This window comes from Prionailurus viverrinus, chromosome E1 (assembly GCF_022837055.1).
Source record: "Prionailurus viverrinus isolate Anna chromosome E1, UM_Priviv_1.0, whole genome shotgun sequence".
Lineage (NCBI taxonomy): Eukaryota > Metazoa > Chordata > Mammalia > Carnivora > Felidae > Prionailurus > Prionailurus viverrinus.
Window position 1 is genome coordinate 51,255,939 of NC_062574.1, and position 19,870 is coordinate 51,275,808.

Genomic DNA, 19,870 nt, shown 5'->3' on the forward strand with positions numbered 1-19,870 from the left:
AAGACGTGTACATTTGCCAGTGACAAAGTAAATCCTCTTTCCTTCTGTCTCTGCTCGCGGACAGCACTCCTGGCTTTTCACACCAGACAGACGGTGTGGCTCTCGGGAGGGTCACCTGTCCACCCAGGAGTGCCTGCTTATAGAAAGTGCCAGCCGCGTCTCGCCGTGCTGCATTAGCTGGGCGCGTCCGCGGGCGCTCACGTTGCCCCCAGCGTCGCCCTGAGCTTGTTTGGGGCGGCAGGCCAGCCTGCGAAGGCGGGACATCATCTGCCACGGGGCCTGGGTTCTGTGGCGCAGGCACCGGCTTCACCGCCGTCCTCCGTCCCAGCAGAACTGGAGGTTTTGAAATCCTAAGCAAATGGGATACTCCAGTACTCCAACAGAACAGCTCTTTTGGGAGGAGCTCGCTGGGCTTTGCGAACTCTAGCAGTGAGTCTTTATCATTTGTTCGTGCACAAACGTTTATTAAGTGCCAACCACATGCCAGGTATTGACCAGGGAAGTGCTGGTCCCTGCCTTCATAGGACTTTTACCAATCGGGGCAGGAAGAAGGTGGAGGGAGGGCAGACAGAGGGGTAAGAAGCAGGTGGAGTCAAGGGTCATACATTCTGCGATCAGGGACCTACGTGTGCTATGGGAGCGTTTGGCACGGGGCACCTAACCCGTGTCTGGGAGTACCTGAGAGTGAGTTCTCGAGAATTCACATTTAACTTGATGTTTGAAGAAGGAAGAGGAAATGTCCAGGCAAGACGTGGAATTGGGGTCGAGGAAAAGTAGGAAGAGGGTCCGGACAAGGGCTAGGAGGTGGGTAAGAACATAAGACTTGAAAGATACTTCCTTGTGCCCGGAGCGTAGACTCTCAGAGGCTCTGCAGACGAGGTTTTGCAGGGACTGAAGGGCCGTTCTGAAGAGTTTTTGGGGTCCGTGGGAAGCCATCAAAGGGTTTTCAGCAAGTGAGACATACCGAGTTTTGAGGAATGGATTTGGATCGAGCCAAACGAGCCTGGCAGGTTCCTCAGGAAGTTGTAGTCACGTAAGAAATCGATGACGGTGACGGTTGTGGCTGACGGTGGTGTTGTTGGCAGCGGCATTGAGGACGGTGCCGATGATACTGGGGGTGGTTAGGCTGAGGGTGAGGGTGGCGGTGACCGTGATGGTGGTGACCGTACGTGCGGTGGCTTGGCTTAGGTGGTATTCGTGCGAACGGAAGGGGCTGTAGCAGCAAGAAGTGCTTTTTGAGAGGCAGGAGCACAAAGTCCCTGAACTGCCAGGGCCTGGAGCCTTCCGTGTGGGGCTTCCGCCTAGGACAGCTGTCCTGTGAGCAGACCTGACCTTCTTCCTGCCCAGCATTTCCCGGAAGTCCGTGCTTCCTACTTGGAAAGGGGTGGAGGGTGAGACATTTTCAAGACCCCAGACCAGGGACGAAACCGGCCCAAATTCTAACATTATGTTCGCTCACCCCTTCCTTCTCTGCTGCCGAGGAAGGATGGGAGAGCAGAAACAACATCGCTGATACCCTCACGCCTGGCCGGGCGAGGCCGCGTGGTCTCTGCTCGACACCCCGGAGAGGAGAGGGCGGTGCTGGCGCTGCCCAGGGGCTCCTTGCTGCGGGATCTGTCAGGGGATGGGACCCTCAAGTGCAGCCCCCGACCCCCCATGCTCCAGGCACACTGGTGACCCCCCGGGGTCTGTCCTTGCGCAAGGAGGAGCCAGACGAGAAGGCGGGCACGCGGCACACGCCCCGCTCGGGCCTCCGTAGCACAGGCGGCTGCCTGGTGTCACCGAGGGGCAGGCGGACGGCGCGGGGGCGAGGGGTTCGGGGCCACGCTCTCCTTCGTCCAGCCACAGGGCAGCCTTTCTTTTCTCTTCCTCGCCCGCCTCTCGCAGAAGTTCCACACACGTGCCTGGCCGCGTCCTGAGGGTTGGACTTGGAGCCAGGATGCCGGCCGCCGCGGGCCGCGTTGCAGGGACTGCGTGTCACCTCGTGTGCGACTCGATGCTTTCTCTGCCGCTCCTGCCCTCAGACCCTGTGGCCGGGATCCGGGCATTGTGGTTTTGCCACCGCGCTATGGCGTGGTGACATTTAATTTAGTGCTTCTCATTTCAGAGCCCTTAAAAATCCTAATTAATTCGCATAAAACCCCAGGAGGCATATTATTCATCTCTGTGGTGCCTTTCATGCTCGTCTGTTAATGGTCCTTTTTGTGCCTAGGTGGAAAGCGAGGCTAAATCATCTGTTTGCGACCCCGCAGGAGAAGACCTTGGTGGAGCCAAGGTCAGCGATAACGAGTCCCTGATTCTATGGACGTCTCTGAGGAACGTCAGCCGTGGCCTCGTGCGTGGCTTGGGAGAACAGCACTGCCCCGTGGAACTGATCTCGGGAGGGGTGGGTGGTCCTGCCCTGGAGCCGAACCCCGGTTCGGTCGCCGCGTGGGGGAGGGCAGAGTGAGGAAGGCTGCGTGCTGTGGCAGCAGGAGTGACGCGGGGGCTGCAGCGGGAAGCACTTGTCCCGTCCCCTCCGAAGGTGCCCAGTGGCCTGGGGCTGTGAAGCGGGCGCAGGCCCCACAGAGCCGGCAGCCTGCTGCTCCTGGGACCTGGTGTGAGGTCTCCGGGTGTGGCCTGGTCCTGTGTTGGGGTGCCTTGTCTTTGAGCAACTCTTCACCTCTGCGCGTGGGGCTTTCTGTAGCCCGAGGAGCGAGGGAGCCACTGAGGAAGAATTCACAAATTTGGAGGCTCCCCGATACCTGGGGTTTAGTGTGGGCCCTGCCCCTCTGGTTGTCTCTGCCTCGCACGGGCCGGCTGCCTGGCCAGTGCCGTGCCCTTGCGCCCGCGGCCGCGACTTCAGAAGCCTTTCTGACCCTGCAGCGTGTCCTGTTCTCTTTAAGGGTCGGTGGCTTTGATGCGCGTGAGCAGAGTCAGGCGTCCAGGGTGGCGAGCCGCGCTCCTGAACCAGGGGGCGCACGGCGCGTGTGAGCGTGACCCCCGGGGACCCGCCCGCCTGGCCGGGCTGTGGGCACGAGGCATCCCACCCTCTCCCCCTTCTGCCTGCGGCTCCGCGAGGCTCGGCTCTCTGGCGGGACGGTGCTCAGGAAGCCTGTTGGGGGCCCGTCGGGGCTGTGCGTGTGCTGCCGTCGCCGTGCGCCTGTGGCAGTTCGAAGTGGGGGCGGAGGTGTCCTCGGTGGGCGTGATGGTCGGCAGCGGGGATGACTGTTCCGCGTGTGGTGGCAGGAGGCCTCAGGAGAGAAGTGCCCATGGGTCGGAGGGATAGACCTACGTGCGGTGAGATTGATTTCCTGTTTTCTTCACATCGTCTAACAAAGCCGCCGCAGTCTCGGTCAGTGTCCTCGTAACGTAGCCCGGCAGAAGGGGCGGTGTGAGAGGGGTACGGCGCCCACCACCGCACCCCTGCCCTTGCTCTCCCGGCAGACCCTGCGTTCCCCGGAAGCTCCCCACCGCTGGCATCTGGTCCTCGCTGTGGTCGGAGAGGACGTCTGTCCCCACGCACGGCCTCCTGCGAATTTGGGAACTCTTCCTTTGGTTCGATCCGACAGCCGTTTCCTCACCCCACTTGTGGAAATGCTGCTGCTGGGGAGAGGGTCCCGTGCATCTAAAGCCAGAGCCCCTGCAGCATGCATGGCCCCGGCCCCCAGGGGGGTGGCTCTGTGCACACACGACTGGGCTTCCCTCCAGGGCGATGCCCTGTTACTGCTCTCGGTAGTCAATGGAAATGTTTTCAGTCGCCTTGTGCTCACAGGGATAATAAATCGCGAATTCAGAACTCCTTTCAGCGCCCGTTGAAGTTGTTTTGTGACTCAGCCTCCATCTTTACTCTTCCCTACATGAGCCGCCCAGAAGCCTTCCTGGAAATAGGAAAACTAAGTGCCCGATCCGCACGGCCCGGAGCGGGACTCCGTGAGGTCGGCTCCTGCCCAAGGCCGCTCCCTCCCGTTCAGCCCGCGGGCCCGCCGCTGTGGCTCCTGGAGCTGAAATGTTCGGAGTACCTCTAGCTACTTCTGCCTATCCGGCCAGGACGCACGGGTATTTAATTTATGAAAAGGCCCAGATCAAAGCGTCTACCAAGACGGGGAGGGGTTTGCTGCCCAGTGTGGTCGTCACAGCAGCCCTCAGTCACTGGATGGTCCAAACTCGGGGCCACGCTGGTCGCATCACAGTGACTTGGGTGTTCACTGGGGTCCTGTGCTCCGTTGGGGGTTTCTTCTGGGGGTGGGGATTTGGGGGATTTGAAAGTAGGCTCCACAGATTGGCCTCATTCCTACCTGGTCTGTGGTTGTTTTTATCCTGTTCGTTTGCAGACTGAACTTCTAGATAGTTCTGCCTGTAACTCACTTTCCGATGGCACGGCGTGCTTGTGCGGATGTGGTTTTGGGGGATGTGTCCAAGTTATCTCGATAAGATGTTCCCTGTCTGCCCCAGAACTGGATTTCCATTTATCGGTTACCCTCATCTTGTTTTATGGGGCCAACGAAAATTCAGCTGGTTAGAGCGTTAGGACCCAGGACCCTGGCTCTGTCTCACTCTGAGCACAAATCCACGGTTCACCGATGACAAATCAGGAACGTTGACGTTTATTATTTTGTTCACTGTTAAACATGCAGATTCCAAATAGCAGAGTAGCAGGAATTAAGGCGAACAGGTAAGTGCCCAAAGACGTCTACATACGGACTTCCTAGCAGTTCACTGGGATTCACTCGTGTCATGTCAGTAGCAGGAAGGACTCTCTGTTTTCCTTGTTTCATTACTAACGATAGAGGTCAGTGTCCGTCACATCAGTCCCTAATAACTGAGTGTGTTGTGTGCAGCCGTGGGAGGGACGTAAAGACAGAGCCCCGTGCTGCCTGGGCTCACGGTCCCGGTGGGAACCACACGGTCACACACGGACGTATAACAAACGGTGTGTGTGAGCCAGAGAAAGAAGACACAGGCGCCCCTGCCCCGAGGGTCCCGGCAGGAGTCGTGCACAAGAGCTGGGTGCTTCCAGAACACGTGGGTGAGGATGCTGCCCTCTGCGTCCCGAGCCCCTGCTCCCACATGGACCATCTCCGTGTGGGCCAGCCCTTCAGAGCCCCCACACAGGGGACCCACAGCCTCTGTCAGCGTCAGATTAGTTCATGCTGCCTTGGTGGTGAAAGTGAACTTGGAAACCTCGCATACATGTGAGCCTTGTCTCGAGCCTCCTCTGCCACACCCTTACTTTACGAGGAGCATCCTGGCCCGTATGGAGGAGACATGGGAAGGGAAGGCCACGTGGCTGGACCCTGACCTGCGCCTCAGCACAGGGTTCTCAAACTGTCTGCGGAAGAACAGGGGCGCTCCCCTTGGGTTAGTTTGCTTACAGGCGTGGGAAATGTGGACAATCTGGAAAAACTTGTATTGTGAATTTCACCATCCCGAAGCTTTCATATTTATGCATCCGCTGATAACTTTGGGACTGCGAGATACGGCCTGTCTCCAAGGGTCTCGTGTGGTTGATTACAGACCACTCCCGTGTGCAACGGGCCGCGTGTCCCCGCTGGTTTCTTCACCTCGACTCCTCATTTTCCTTTGAAGGATCAGGAAGCCTCTTGTCCTTGGAAGCCGCATGCGGTCCTCAGGCCTTCTAGCTGCTTCCTGTCTCTGCTGCTCTCTCCCCGCTGCTCTTCGCACACAACGGGGATGCTTCCCCGGCAGCAGGTGCGCATAGTGCCGTGCGGGCACGGGTGGCCGTGTTCCGACCGCTGCTTTCTTCGGGCGACGTCACTGTGTTACTTTTTATTTAGCTTTTCAAGTAAAGTTGTAAAAGTTCATCCAAGTAATAAACATACACGTTATTTTTAAAAGTCGGTGCGTAATCCCTACCTAGCAGCAAACCCTTTTAGCTGTGTTTTTCTAGGAGATACGGCTGTCTTTATGGGGCATTCTTACGCTGCTCTTTATTGACTTACCAATTTGGGGCATCGTTTTGACGTCCTTGTGTGGCGTTAGAGATTCCATGCACGTCACGTCCCCTCCGTCTTCCGGTGTGGTTCTAGATTTACTCAGTCTGTCTTCACTAGGAATTCACCACCGAATAGATACAAAGTAGGCCCCTCGGGTGAGCCCCACATGCCTGTCTCCCAGCTTCAGCATCACCACATGGCTTCGTTTCTGCACTTAGGTCGGCTGGGCATTAGAACTGGTTTTGATGGAATAAAATCAGAAATCCAGGAGATGTGTGTCTGGGTATGACTGTGGGCTTTGTGGGGTAGCCCCCCCCCCCACCCACCCTCCGGCCTCCCCATTCCAATCAGACAGATCGTGGAGGGTGTCTGGGGGCGTGGGAGGGCTGGACCCTCGTGGTTTCCGTTTCTCTGTGTTCCTGGCCCTTCTTGTGTGGTCGTGTCTCCATGAGAATGTCAGTGGCAGTTTCTTGGAAGCAGTAAATAGCCTGTTATATTTATGGGAAACGCATTGGATTTGGCGGTAAACTCAGGGAGAACAGATATACTAAGAATGTTGGTGCCGGGGCGCCCGGCCAGCTCGGTAAGCGTGCCACTCTTGGTCTCGGGGTCATGAGTTCGGTGCCGTGTCGCACGTAGAACTTGCTTAAAAAACGATAAGAAAAGACTGTTGGTGTATCTACCCAAGTGGGAACGTCTTTCCGTGTTTCAAGCCTCCTTCGTATTTTCCAGGACAATTTTTAAAAATTTCCTCATCCGGGTTTTTTTTATGTTTCACGTCGTTTACTTCTGTGTGCTCAATCTTCTTTTCTGCTTTAGAAATGGGTGTTCCGTACGTTTACGTCCTGTAACTGTTCACTGTCGTGTGTATAAGGGCTGTTGATGTTTGTAGGTTCATCTTAGGCCCTGCTGATTCGGGGGGGGCCCTTGGCCTCGATGGGTGAGGGTCCAGGCAGGAGCAGGCGGGGCTGAGCCGGGCCGAGGTGGCGAGGGGGAGGGGCCGTCGGGGTCCTTCCTCCGTTTTCCTTTTCTGTCTGCGGTCCTCTCGCTGCCTTATGCTGCAGCCTCCCGCAGAGAGTTCTTCCGGAAGGATTGAGTGTTTCCGAGAAATACCTGGCATCCCAGCGGCGGTACGTTTTGCTCAGCGTGGCCGTGCGGCAGGCCTCTCCATCCCGGGGGACCGTCACGGTGGCTCCCCAGGAGCGTCTGTCGGGTGGGGGCACGTGCCCGGCAGCCTCTGAAAGAGCCATCGCCCGCTTTCAGGGGCGGAGAAGCTGGGGCTCGCGGGTGCGGGGTCGCGCGCCGCTCGGAGCGGGAACGGGGGGTGCGTCCCGGGTGCTCCCGCGGATCCACGGTGAGTTTCTCGATTTCTTCTCCCGCAACAGGCCCGGTACAAGCAGAGCCTCGACCCGACCGTGGACGAGGTGAAAAAGCTCTGCACGTCTTTACGCCGAAACGCCAAGGAGGAGCGGGTCCTCTTCCACTACAACGGCCACGGGGTGCCCAGGCCCACCGTGAACGGGGAGATCTGGGTCTTCAACAAGGTAGGCGCTCCGTCCGAGGTCCTGGGAGCCCCGCCCATGTCTCTCCCTGCCACAGAACGTTTCCGCGTGGGAGCTCGGCCACGGGTCCCGTCGGCCCGTGGCTCCGCTGCTGTCTAGACCCTGCCTCTGCGGACCCAGATGTGATGTGGTCGGGCTGGACAGGGCGGCGGGCCCGCCGTGTGGCGGGGACCCGTGGGATCGTCTCCGCGTCAGCGGCGAGGCCTGGGCAGCAGGCTCGAGGTGCCGGCTCTTTGTGCCCGCGTGGCGGGGCACCGTCTGGGCCGCGCTGTCCGGTGTGGCCCTCGGGTGCGCTCTCCCCGCAGGAGGCAGGACTCGCACGGTCGACACGGTTTCTCAGGTCAGGCGGAGTCTTCCTTAGAGAACCCGCGATTTCCTGACGAAACAAAACGGTGCACGGGTTCCAGAGAGCGCCCACCGCGACACCTGTGGACGCGCCCTCTGCTCTGCCCTCCCCAGGGCCGTGCTCCCGCCTCCAGCTCCTCCAAGGCGACACCCCTTCCGCCATCTTCCTGGCCGCGAGTGGCGAGTGTCGCTCCCACCCTGTGGTGGGGCGGCGGCTGCGTCCTCTCGGCTCACGCGGTGTGAAAGGCAGCGCCTGGAAGGGTGTAGGGTTCGATGCCACGCGGCCACTGCCGGTTCAGAAGACGCGCCTTCAGAGCCCCTGTGCCCTCCTCAAGTGCAGCCTCCCTTGTCCCCGCCAGGATCCCAGTGGATCTCGAGTTTACCGCGACCGCGCTTTCCTTTACGGTGTCCCCACTGTTGTGTGGCTGTCCAGGCGTGGTGTTGGGTGCGTTCTGGTTGACGAGACTGGGATCCTTCTGTGCCTGCCCCTCTCACTCTGTGTCATGCTCTGAAGACCGGCCCCTGCTGTCCCTTCCCCCTTCCCCCAGTCCCCTGCCGCTGGCTGTGGGGACGTCCCGGGACCTGCTTGGTGCCTTCTGTGCAGACAAGCTTCTGAGTGGTTCTGTCGTCTTCCTGTCGCACACTGCCCAAGTGTCTAACGTTCCCCACCTTCTTCCCCGGACTGTGGTCAGGGTTTGTCCTTTCTGCACGGTGTGGGGACCAGCGCGGGTCTCCCCGGTGGCCATGCCCTCGAGCGCCCTCTGCCGTGCGTGCCGGCCGTGGAGGCTTCCTCTGCTCGAAGTGCCAGCTCCTCCATGTGTCACTGGGGTTGCTGCGTCCTCTTCTCACTGATTTGAAGGAATCCCTCGTCTTCTGGACAGCAGCCCTTTATCACTGTTAGGAATTGCGAACGTCCTCCCTGAATTATGGCTTGGTGTCCCTTAACGGACAGGAGCTCTTTACGTCCAAGTGGTCAGCTTGGTCAGTCTTTCACTATGGTGCGGACGTCTTGTGTCTTTAAGAAGACTTTCCTCATGCCAAGATTTAAAAAGTATTCTTTTCTTTTTTTAAGTTTTCATTTTTCATTTATTTTGAGAGAGACAGAGTGCAAAATGGGGAGGGGCAGGGTGACAGAGAGAGAGAGAGAGAGAGAGAGAGAGAGAATATCCCAAGTAGGCTCTGCAGAGTTCACACAGAACCCAACATGTGGCTCGAACTCACAAAACCGCGACACCATGACCTGAGCCAAAATCAAGAGTCGGTCGCTCACCTGCCCGAGCCCCCAGGCGCCCCCAAAAGTGTTCTCTGTGTTCTTCCACAAGGGTTGTATTTTCGTCCATTACATTTAGGTCTCTAATCTACCTGGAACTGATTTTGTACATACTGTTATGTAGGAGTTCATATTCTTTTCCCCCCTCCAGTGGATACCTACCTGTTCCGTTACTATTTAATGCCGTCTTTGAACGAAATCGAGTTTCCGTAGTGTGTGGGCGTGTTTCTGAGCTCTGTTCTGCTCCATGGGTCCTGCCTCTGTGCCAGGAAACTATTTTAATGAGCGTAGGTTTCCAGTGATTCCTGGTGTTTGGGAAAGCGAATTCCTCCTCTTTGTTCTTCTTCATTCGTGTCTTGGCTGTTCTTGGTGCTTTGATCATCCAGGAGACTGTTGAACCAACTTGTAAATCAGTGGATTAATGATGGGGGAGACTCAGCGTCTTTACAACGTTGAGTCTACCAAACTGCGTTCTTTTTTAGGTGTCTTTCAGTAGTATTTCACAATTTCATACAAGTTTGCATCATTTGTTAGATATATTCCTAGATTCTGTATATTAAAAAAATTTTTTTAAATGTTTTTATTTATTTTTGAGACAGAGAGAGACAGAGCATGAGCAGGGGAGGGGCAGAGAGAGAGGGAGACACAGGATCCGAAGCAGGCTCCAGGCTCTGAGCTGTCAGCACAGAGCCCGACACGGGGCTCGAACTCACGGACTGTGAGATCATGACCTGAGCCGAAGTCGGACGCTCAACCGACTGCCCCCCAGGCACCCCGATTCTGTATATTTTTGATGTTATAAATGTTTACTATAAAACCTGTGTTCTGTAAGTTTTTGCCAAGGAGTATGGAAAGGCCATTGATTTTTGTACATTAATTTTATGTTTATCAGTTTTGCTCTTCTCTTACTGTTTCTTATAATTTATCTGTACACACTTTTTTGTTTTCTTAGTAGATATTTGGTGGGTATAGAATAACAACAAGAAACTTAGCATCGATTCTGTAGTATCATTTACTACAGACAGCATGTCCACGTGCTTCTGACCATCTCAAAACTGTGTTGTTTTTTTTTAATTTTTTTTTCAACGTTTTTATTTATTTTTGGGACAGAGAGAGACAGAGCATGAACGGGGGAGGGGCAGAGAGAGAGGGAGACACAGAATCAGAAATAGGCTCCAGGCTCTGAGCCATCAGCCCAGAGCCCGACGCGGGGCTCGAACTCACGGACCGCGGGATCTTGACCTGAGCTGAAGTCGGACGCTTAACCGACTGCGCCACCCAGGTGCCCCAAGAGTGAGCTTTTTATTTTTATTTTTATTTTTTTTTTAATTTTTTTTTCAACGTTTATTTATTTTTTTTGGGGACAGAGAGAGACAGAGCATGAACGGGGGAGGGGCAGAGAGAGAGGGAGACACAGAATCGGAAGCAGGCGCCAGGCTCTGAGCCATCAGCCCAGAGCCCGACGCGGGGCTCGAACTCCCGGACCGCGAGATCGTGACCTGGCTGAAGTCGGACGCTCAACCGACTGCGCCACCCAGGTGCCCCAAGAGTGAGCTTTTTATTTTTATTTTTATTTTTTTTTTAATTTTTTTTTCAACGTTTATTTATTTTTTTTGGGGACAGAGAGAGACAGAGCATGAACGGGGGAGGGGCAGAGAGAGAGAGGGAGACACAGAATCAGAAATAGGCTCCAGGCTCTGAGCCATCAGCCCAGAGCCCGACGCGGGGCTCGAACTCCCGGACCGCGAGATCGTGACCTGGCTGAAGTCGGACGCTCAACCGACTGCGCCACCCAGGTGCCCCAAGAGTGAGCTTTTTATTTTTATTTTTATTTTTTTTTTAATTTTTTTTTCAACGTTTATTTATTTTTTTTGGGGACAGAGAGAGACAGAGCATGAACGGGGGAGGGGCAGAGAGAGAGGGAGACACAGAATCGGAAGCAGGCGCCAGGCTCTGAGCCGTCAGCCCAGAGCCCGACGCGGGGCTCGAACTCCCGGACCGCGAGATCGTGACCCGGCTGAAGTGACCTGGCTGAAGTCGGACGCTTCACCGACTGAGCCACCCAGGCGCCCCTCAAAGCTGTGTTTTAATAAGCAGTGTTTGTTTGTTGGTTTTTTTGGGATCCAGGATCCAGTCCAGGTTCACACGCTGCCTCTGCGGATATAGATCCTTCTTCGCGTTTTTTCCAAGTGTAGTTATTTTATTACTGTCTTTTTGTAGTGGGTTTACTATAGTTACACATTGGTCTCTTAATAAATTATTATCAATAATAGACTTCAGTTTTTGGAGCAGGTTTAGTTTTATAGAGGAATTGAGAAGGAGACTTTGCCTGCACTCTCCCTGCCTCCCCCGCCCTCAGTTTCCATCATTAAGGTCTGGCTTTGGTGTGGGACATCTGTCGCAATTCGTGATCCAGTATTGGTCCAGTGTCATTAACTAGCTTCCAATGCAGCATTGATCCAGTGTCATTCGCTAACGTCCATAGCTCACGTTAGATCACTCTGCGTCGTACGTGCTCTGGGTTTTGCCGGATACGTCGTGGCACGCGCTCACCATTACGGTGCCCTGCGGGGTAGTCTGACTGCCCTAAGAATCCCGTGCTCTACTGTTCGCCCCTCCCGCCTCCCCTCCCCGCCCCGGCAACCACGGCCGTCCACTGTCTCTGTAGGTTTACCTTTTCCAGAGTGACATTTAGTTGGGATCATACAGTGTGTAGCCTTCTAAGATTGGCTGTTTTCAACAAGGAGTGTGTTTCTGTGGCTTGATAGCTCATTTCTCTTTACCACTGAGTAACGCTTCATTATCTGGATGGACCACGATTGAAGGACATCTTGCTCGCTTCTCCTTTTCCTTGGCTGCTGTGAATAATGCTGTTATAAACCTGTGTGTGCGGGTCTTTGCGTAGATGTAAGGTTTATGCTAATTCGAGTAAATACCTAGGAGTGCCATTGCTGGATCAGATGGTCTGTTCGGCTTTCCAAGAAATGGACAAATTGTCCTCCGGAGGGGCTCCGTCAGTTCGCCTTCCCAGCAGCAACGAAAGAGAGTTCCTGGCCCTCCCCATCCCACCTCCAGCGTGTTGTTGCCAGTGGTTGGATGTCGGCCCTTCTCATCAGGTGCTATCTCATTGCTGTCAATGTGCTATCAGCTGCTAGCTCAGCGGTGCTATCTCGTTGTTGTTTCAACTTGCCTTTGCTTAATGACCTGGTGTGGAGTCTTCCCAGGTGCTTAGGGGCCATCTGTAGCCTTCTTTACCCGTATCTTTGGCCCACTTTTCAACAGGGCTGTTTTCTCAGTCACTTTTTAGAATTCGTGTTGCAGTTTGGATGCAGGTCCTTTATCAGATGTGTGTTTTGTAAAGACTTCCTCCCCCTCTGTGACCGACTCCTGTTTCCATTCACTCAACAGTGCATGTTGTGTTTTCCGTGAACCCAGACCCGTTTTCTCTACAGTGTCCCACATTCTAGTTTAATCTGGCTTTTTTCATAAGTTTATATCACGCTGGATTGAAAGCAAGACCAAACTTTGTGTGTCGTGCAAATAACTAGTCGTAAGAGCGCTGAGGGGGCCAAAGTACTAACCAGGAAACGGATTTTGAGACACGAGTGTTGCCAGAGGTGAAGAGGGACATTTCACAATGACAAATGGTTAGGTCATCAGAAAGACGTAAACTGTCCTGGATATGTATGTGCTTGATAGGAGAGTTCAAAATGCATAGAGCAAGATTGCCAGAAGCAAAGAGAGGAAGCAGCCAGTCCATAATTCCGGGTGGGGCTTTGGATAACCGTCTGTCAGTAATCGGTAGGTTAAAACTAAGATTGATGATTAATAGTTTTCTCACAAAGAAAACTCCAGACATAATGTATTTTTTCTGGTGGAGAAGAAATCAGTTACTGATAGAAAAGACTGGAACAGTACTGTCAGTCGCTGTGAATCAGTGAATATAACGCCTGTGCCCAACGGCTGCGCGGTGCACATGTCAGGTGCAGGGGGGTGTCCTCCAAGAATGGCATCTCTCCATGAGGTCTGAAGGACTGAAATCATACAGAATCTATTCTGTGACTCCAGAAGCTGGCCTCGTAGCGTATCTGGAAAATCCTCAAACATTTGGAAACTGAATGACTCGTGTCAAAAAAAGATATGACAAAGGAAAGAAGAGTCCAAATGGGAGAATAACGAAAATAAGACTTGCCAGAATTTGCGGGATGCGGTTAACGCAGTGCACGCATGGAGACGTATGCCCTTAAATCTTTTTGCAGAAAGGCAGAAAGGTGTAAAGTTAAAATCTCAGTCTCTCCTTTAAGAGACTAGAAAATGATGAACACACTGAACTCACAGCAAGCAGAAGACAAATCAGTAAAATAGAGAACGAGCAGCAGAGAGAGCTAACGTAGCTCACTTTTTTTTTTTTTAAACTGACACGTCTCCAGCAAACAGATCAAGAGAACAGAGAGGACACAATCCACACTTAGAAATGAAAGAGCAGACGTCCCCACATATCCTACAGATGTCAAATACACGAGGACATATTAACATTTTATACCATTAAACTTAACAAATTAGACGGGACATGCCTTAAAAAATGCGACTTGTCAAAAGTGACCCAGGGGCACCCGGGTGGCCAGTCGGTTACTCTTGATTTCAGCTCGGGCGGTGGTGTCGCAGTTGTGAGATGGAACCCCGCGTCAGCTCTGCCCCCACATCTCCGTCTCTCTGTCTCTGCGCCTCCCCCACTCGTGCACGTGCACAGGTACGTGCGTGCTCTCTCTCTCTCTCTCTCAAAAAACCCCAAAAATCCCAGAATGGACTAGAAAGCCTGAATAGCCCTGTATCGATCAAAGAAATTGAATCTGTAGTTGAAATTCTACTTACAGGTTGACTCCTGGATGAATGGATATTTTTCTTTTTTTTTTTTAACGTTTATTTATTTTTGAGACAGAGAGAGACAGAGCATGAACGGGGGAGGGTCAGAGAGAGGGAGACACAGAATCTGAAACAGGCTCCAGGCTCCGAGCTATCAGCATAGAGCCCGACGCAGGGCTCGAACCCATGGACCGCAAGATCGTGACCTGGGCCGAAGTCGGCCGCTTAACCGACTGAGCCACCCAGGCGCCCCAACGTTTATTTATTTTTGAGACAGAGAGAGACATAGCATGAACAGGGGAGGAGCAGAGAGAGAGGGAGACACAGAATCTGAAACAGACTCCAGGCTCTGAGCTGTCAGCCCAGAGCCCGATGCGGGGCTTGAACTCACGGACCGCGAGATCATGACCTGAGCCGAAGTCGGACGCTTAACCGACGGAGCCACCCAGGCGCCCCTGGATATTTTTCTTTCAATATCGTCTTACTAGCAAAATGCTTCCTGATTCGTGAAGCGTGAGGTGTACGCGTGGCGCCAGAACTGAGGAGCGGGTGCCCTGTGTCTGTACCGTGTGCCCGCGCTGCCTACGCCGGGGACTCTGAGGTGCGGGTCGCGGACCCACAGCAGCAGCAGCAGCCGGGCCTTGGAACGTAGGAGAAATGCCGGCGATCGGCCCCACACGCTCCATAAATCTGGTTTTCAAATGGTACAGGGCAGCAGAGAAATCAGTTAAGATTTTATATCTCTTAACATCAAGGGAATCATGTATTTTTTTTTTTAAACCTTCAAGCTCTTATAAAGAAATAGTCCGAAGTCTTCCAGCACTTCTGAAGAAACAGAATTTTTACTGACGGTCTTCCTTCAACTATTGCAGACAAACAGAAAGCGCTAGAAATCCTCAGAAAAGACAAGTCAAGTTTACGATGAAATTAACAGCTTTGTTTTTTTCTTTTTCTTTTTTCTTTGCTGCTCTCAATATGGATAAAGTAACAAAACAAATGCTACAGGGGACGTGGCACAAATGTTGCTCTTTACAAATTACAAGTGTGTGTTTTTGATAATGATGCATTGAAAGGCCTTTGTGGTCCATTTCTCAGCAGGATCAGTAACGAACTGTACGTAAGGCAGAATCAGAATGTCACTGTTTGATGGAGACATGCAGGTTCAAAAACCAGTGACTCCTATTACTTAAATAATACTTATTTAGAATTACTCGGGGAGCGATCGGTTATTTAACTGTAATCAAGGAAAGGCAGAGGAAGTGGCAACAAAGCCACCGCGGCTTCGGCCTTAAGGATTCTGAGGGACGGGAAGTTTGCTCGTGGCTCAGGCCGCACCGCCGACCGCCACACCCGGTGGTCAAGCCCTGTTCTTCGGCCCCTGCCGCGCCCGGGCCGGCCCCTCCCGCTCCTGGGAGGCCTCTGGAAAGAAGTCCTGTCCTCGGAGGATAGCCACACGCATTACCCCACAGGGCGGGGACGCGGGATGACCGTCCAGATACAGCCGCGGCTCTGTCTCTGGGCTCACGGGGAAGTGCGGCCCCGGCAGCAATCCTGGAAGGCCCGCAGGAGGAGGCCACGTCAGTGTGGCTGGGACTTCTGACCCACACTCGGAGACTTTGGCAGAAGGTGCACCGAGCGTCTTCTCCGAAACGGGGACGGCTTCTCTGGAGGCGCGCTGCTGTCCCCGGAAAACCCGCGCCCTTCTCTCCCGGCCCTTGTTCTGCTGCTGCCTCTGCCGCTGACTCACCCGAGAAGACAGTCTGATGAAGCAAGGGGACTTTTTTTTTTTTTTTAATGTTTAATATAACCTGACAGATAAAATGGATTGTAATGAATAAATTGTCCGAACCCTATTTGTGTTTCTTTGTTTGAACTGAAAACATGGCCTCGAATACGTTTTTTCAAGAGAAAGGAGAGAGGCTCTGGTGAGGAATTCTCGCTACTTGTGGCTTTGATGGGGGGTGGAGAGCCAAGCCCCTGCCTGAAAGCCTCGGGGTGCTCCGGGCGCCCTCTGTGCACGGGGGGGGGGGGGGGGGGGGGTGGGGGGGAGGGGGAGCCTTGCACTTGTGCAGCCCGTCCAGGGTGGTTCCACCGAGACGACGTGGGAACGTGCCGTGGGACCAGAGAAACGGTTGTGCTCTGGATGCTGTTCTTCCACAGCTGTGTCTGCGGTGGTGCAGGCCGCCCTTCGGGGGTTTGCAGGGCGGGAGCTCTGGCCTGAAGGTTGACCAGCTGCCCGGGGTCTTTCTGAGATGGGAATGAGATCTGCATGCTCACGAACTAATAAGACTTGGTTCTCAAGGGCCGTTTTCCTCATTGCGATCGAACAGTGTTGATTTTCTTACTTCCCGGTGGGTCCACCCTTCCACGTTTCAGCTAACGCGTAGGAGCCGGCCCCTCCTCAGAGGCGGCGTGGGTGCGTGTGCCGCGTGCAAGCCTCCCTCGGCGGTGGGCGTCCCCGTGGTCTGTCTCCCATGAGACTCCCTCCGTAAGTAAGAGTTGTGAAGCGGAGACAGTCTGGAGAGTCCGAGGTTTCTCGCGACGCTGCCCCCCTCGGATGAGCATCAGAAGATGGGGAAGGTTCTGGCCCCCAGAGGGACCGGGTGGCCGAGGACCCACTGGAAGCCTGTCATTGGCGGCCGGCGGTCACAGGGAGTGGAAGGAAAAATCATGATTTCCTAGTACGTTAGAGCTACAGTATTTTAGCGAATCGCCATTAATTAACTTTGTATCTCAAACATTTTTCAAGAAACTTTTGACTTGGGAGAAATATAAAGTTTAGATTTTAGCTCAGAAGGCAAGGCCTGAGAACACGGTCTGCTGAAATGTATTTTACGTCGCGCCTCCGTGCTGTGTTGGGGCCTTGTCGGCCTGTCCCCGGAAGGCACTTTCCCGACGGTCAGGCGGATGAAGTGGTGACGGCAGTGCGGTCAGGACCCTGCCAGCTGTATTTGGCCGCTCCCCGCTGAGCCGAGGACGTTGTGGGCGGCAAATACACGGCACACAGCGTGTTGCCGGCAGGTAAAACCGCGATGAATTCCCAGGGGTGTGGGGACGTCCCCGCCCAGTTAAAGGGTTCTCTTTGCCCTTCTCCCCCCACCCCAGCAGCGGGGGCTGCACGTCAGCAGGGGCAGGGTGGGTGCTGGGGAGCGGGCGCAGAGAGGGTCTCTCTTCCCCACCGTCCCCGGAGGCCCTTACGCCCTTTCTGCTCTGCCTGTCAGAGAGCTTGCGGGAGCCTTCTTCTGCAGGTGCCACGTGATGCCTGCTGGTTATAAATATTAGAGGGATGTGGGAGTGTACTATCGTAGGCCCTGGAGATGACCCTTTTCCTTCCTCGTAACAGTTTGAGTGCGTCTTGTCTTCTCAGAAAACACAAGTAATTTCTGTTGTGAAAGATTCCAAGAGCACACAGGTACCAAAGGAGCAGGAGTAACACAGCTCTGTCCCTAAACGCGCACCTGCACCGCCCGGCCCGAGAAGACCACCCTTCGTGGTTCAGTGCTGTCCTGTCGGTGCCACTGACCTGGGCCGCCCGTCCCACGGACACGGAGTTCTCGTGGGCGGGGCAGCGCTCAGGCCGTTTGTGCGCCACACACACAGCCCTTTTCTTTTCTTCCCACAAGATGGGACTGTCGTCTGTGCGATGCTCTAAGACTTGCACCTTCGAAACCATGGCAAGCCTGGGGTGTCTCTCCACGTCAGCACCCACCAGCCAGCTCAGTCTCCAAGCGCCGCGTGGCTTGAAGTGCCGCGTGCCACAGTGTGGATGTATGTGGGTCACTCCCGCGCTTACCTGGAGAGGAGGAGGAGGAGACAGAGCTTAGGCCAGCCGCCTCCTCCCTGCTGGCATTTAGATAGCTGGCAGGCTTTTACCAGCAAGAGTCCCGTACGTCCTCGCACGTACATTTCTCCGTGCGGATGCAACTTTTCCTGTGGGATGGACACGTGCGAGTCAAAGGCATGTACGTTTGAAACCTGCACGTGCTAGCGAACGGCTTTCTGAAAAAGCTTCCTTATTTACACGCCTGCCAACAATAAATCGATGCCCTGCGGAACACCTGCTGAACTGTTCACCTTTTACATTTCTTTCCGCTCTGCTGGATGAAGACAAACGCAGAGGCAGATAGATGGTTCTCGTTGTAATCTGTGTTTCCACGATCCATCCAGAGCGTGAAGCTCTCTCCCCAATCCTCCATCATACCCGCCGCTTCTGCGGGTTGCACGTTTGTATCCTTTGCCTGTTTGCGTGTCCCTTGTTTCGTCTTCACTGGTCCGTAGCAGAAGCTCACACACACGCGCCCTCCAAACATCCTGTCACGTGCGCGGTGCCCACTGTGTTCTCGAGTTGCTTGTCATTGGTGTGTGGCTTATCAGATTTATGTAATTGTTACCTTATTGTATTTCTCTTTAAGTCTTCTAAGTTTTGTGAATTAAGAGGCCTTTCTTGCACCAAAATAAATAAAAACCTTTTATTCTGTTTTCATGTTTAGTTTTAAAATCTATCTAGGGGTGCCTGGGTGGCTCAGTCAGTTGTGTGTCCGACTTCGGCTCTGGTCATGACCTCGTGGCTCGTGAGTTCGAGCCCCATGTTGGGCTCAGAGCCTGGAGCCTGCTTCAGATTCTGTGTCTCCCTCTCTCTCTGCCTCTCCCCCACTCACGCTCTCTCTCTCTCAAAAATAAATAAACATTAAAAAAAAAGAAAAATCTATCTAGATTTTTTTTTGTACATAGAATCTCAGCAGTATTGAATGGCTAGTTAGATTTTAGAGTATCGCGTACTGAATCGTTCATTCTTCACGGAGTTAAAATGCCACCTTCGTTATAATTATATATGCGGGTCTATTTCTGGACTTTCTCTGTTGATTTGTTTTTCTCGTCCTCCCTAATACCATCCTGTAATTACCATAGATTTATAGCGTATTTAATATCTGCCAATGCGAGTCCCTACTCATTATTCTTCCTTTAAAAATGGTGGGGTTTTTTTTTTTTGTCTTTTTTTTTGCGCTATTCTTGTGCATTTCTCTTCTGCACTAACTTTAGAACCAGCTTGTCAAATTCCATCAAGGAACACTCCCGCTGGTGTTTTGATCGGGCATGCACTCACTGCATAGATTCATTAGGGAAGCGCTGACATCGTAGCATCCACCGGTGAGAGTATTTAGAGACGGTGTTTCCCGCGTTCTCTCACGTAGTGCGGTGACGACCGGCAGGCCAGCAGAGGAGGGCGGGGTGGCGAGGCGACGTGGCACAGGATGTGTGTGCCCCTCCCGGGGCACAGGTGTCTGCTCCCTCGCGCACACGCACCCGTGTCCCCGGACGTGGCCTCATCCTGCGATCGACGGATCTGGTGCTGCGCTGTGTGCGTCGAGAGAGCCTCCGCCGGCCACCCTCGTGACAGACTTCCCTCGGGCCTCTTTGGTTTTCTGTCCTCCGTCCTGTTTTCCTGTTGCGTTTAAACAATCCTCCTGGCGCCGCCAGAGGCCACGTTTGTGGCTCCACTGTAGGAAACACGGCCACCTTCGCTGTCAGCGTGCAGAGTTGATTCCTGCCGGCGTCACCACTCACCTGTCCGCGCCGAGGAAGGGCGAATAAGCGAAGGTGTTCCGTGCAGAAGAATTGCTTAAACGGGTTGCCTTTGAGTGAGACTTGTGACCGTCTCTCTAAAGATGAGGAACGTCCTTGTCTGCGTTTACCAGTAATCACTGGAGTGTTTTCGAGTACCGCGCGGTACAGGCTGTCCAGAAAAATATTGCTCTTAGCGGATTCACGTTAATAAGTTACTGTTGTGTGATTTTGCAAAACCAGGGGGCCGAATCCACTCGTATCCCCTCAGTGTGATTGTTTAAATCATCTGGAGGTTTAAGTGCTTACGGGTGTCTCTGAAGTGGAAGGTG

General features: G+C 53.9%; 1 protein-coding gene across 5 annotated transcripts in view; it reads left to right on the plus strand.

Moving 5' to 3' along the window:
• Positions 1-19,870, plus strand: part of RPTOR (regulatory associated protein of MTOR complex 1) — a 335,785-nt gene that overhangs the window by 131,680 nt on the left and 184,235 nt on the right. For all 5 annotated transcript variants that reach the window (XM_047834016.1, XM_047834017.1, XM_047834018.1 and 2 more), the window contains one exon: positions 7,322-7,480. In XM_047834016.1, coding sequence (XP_047689972.1) covers positions 7,322-7,480 — 159 coding nt within the window. The remainder of the gene's footprint in view (positions 1-7,321; positions 7,481-19,870) is intronic.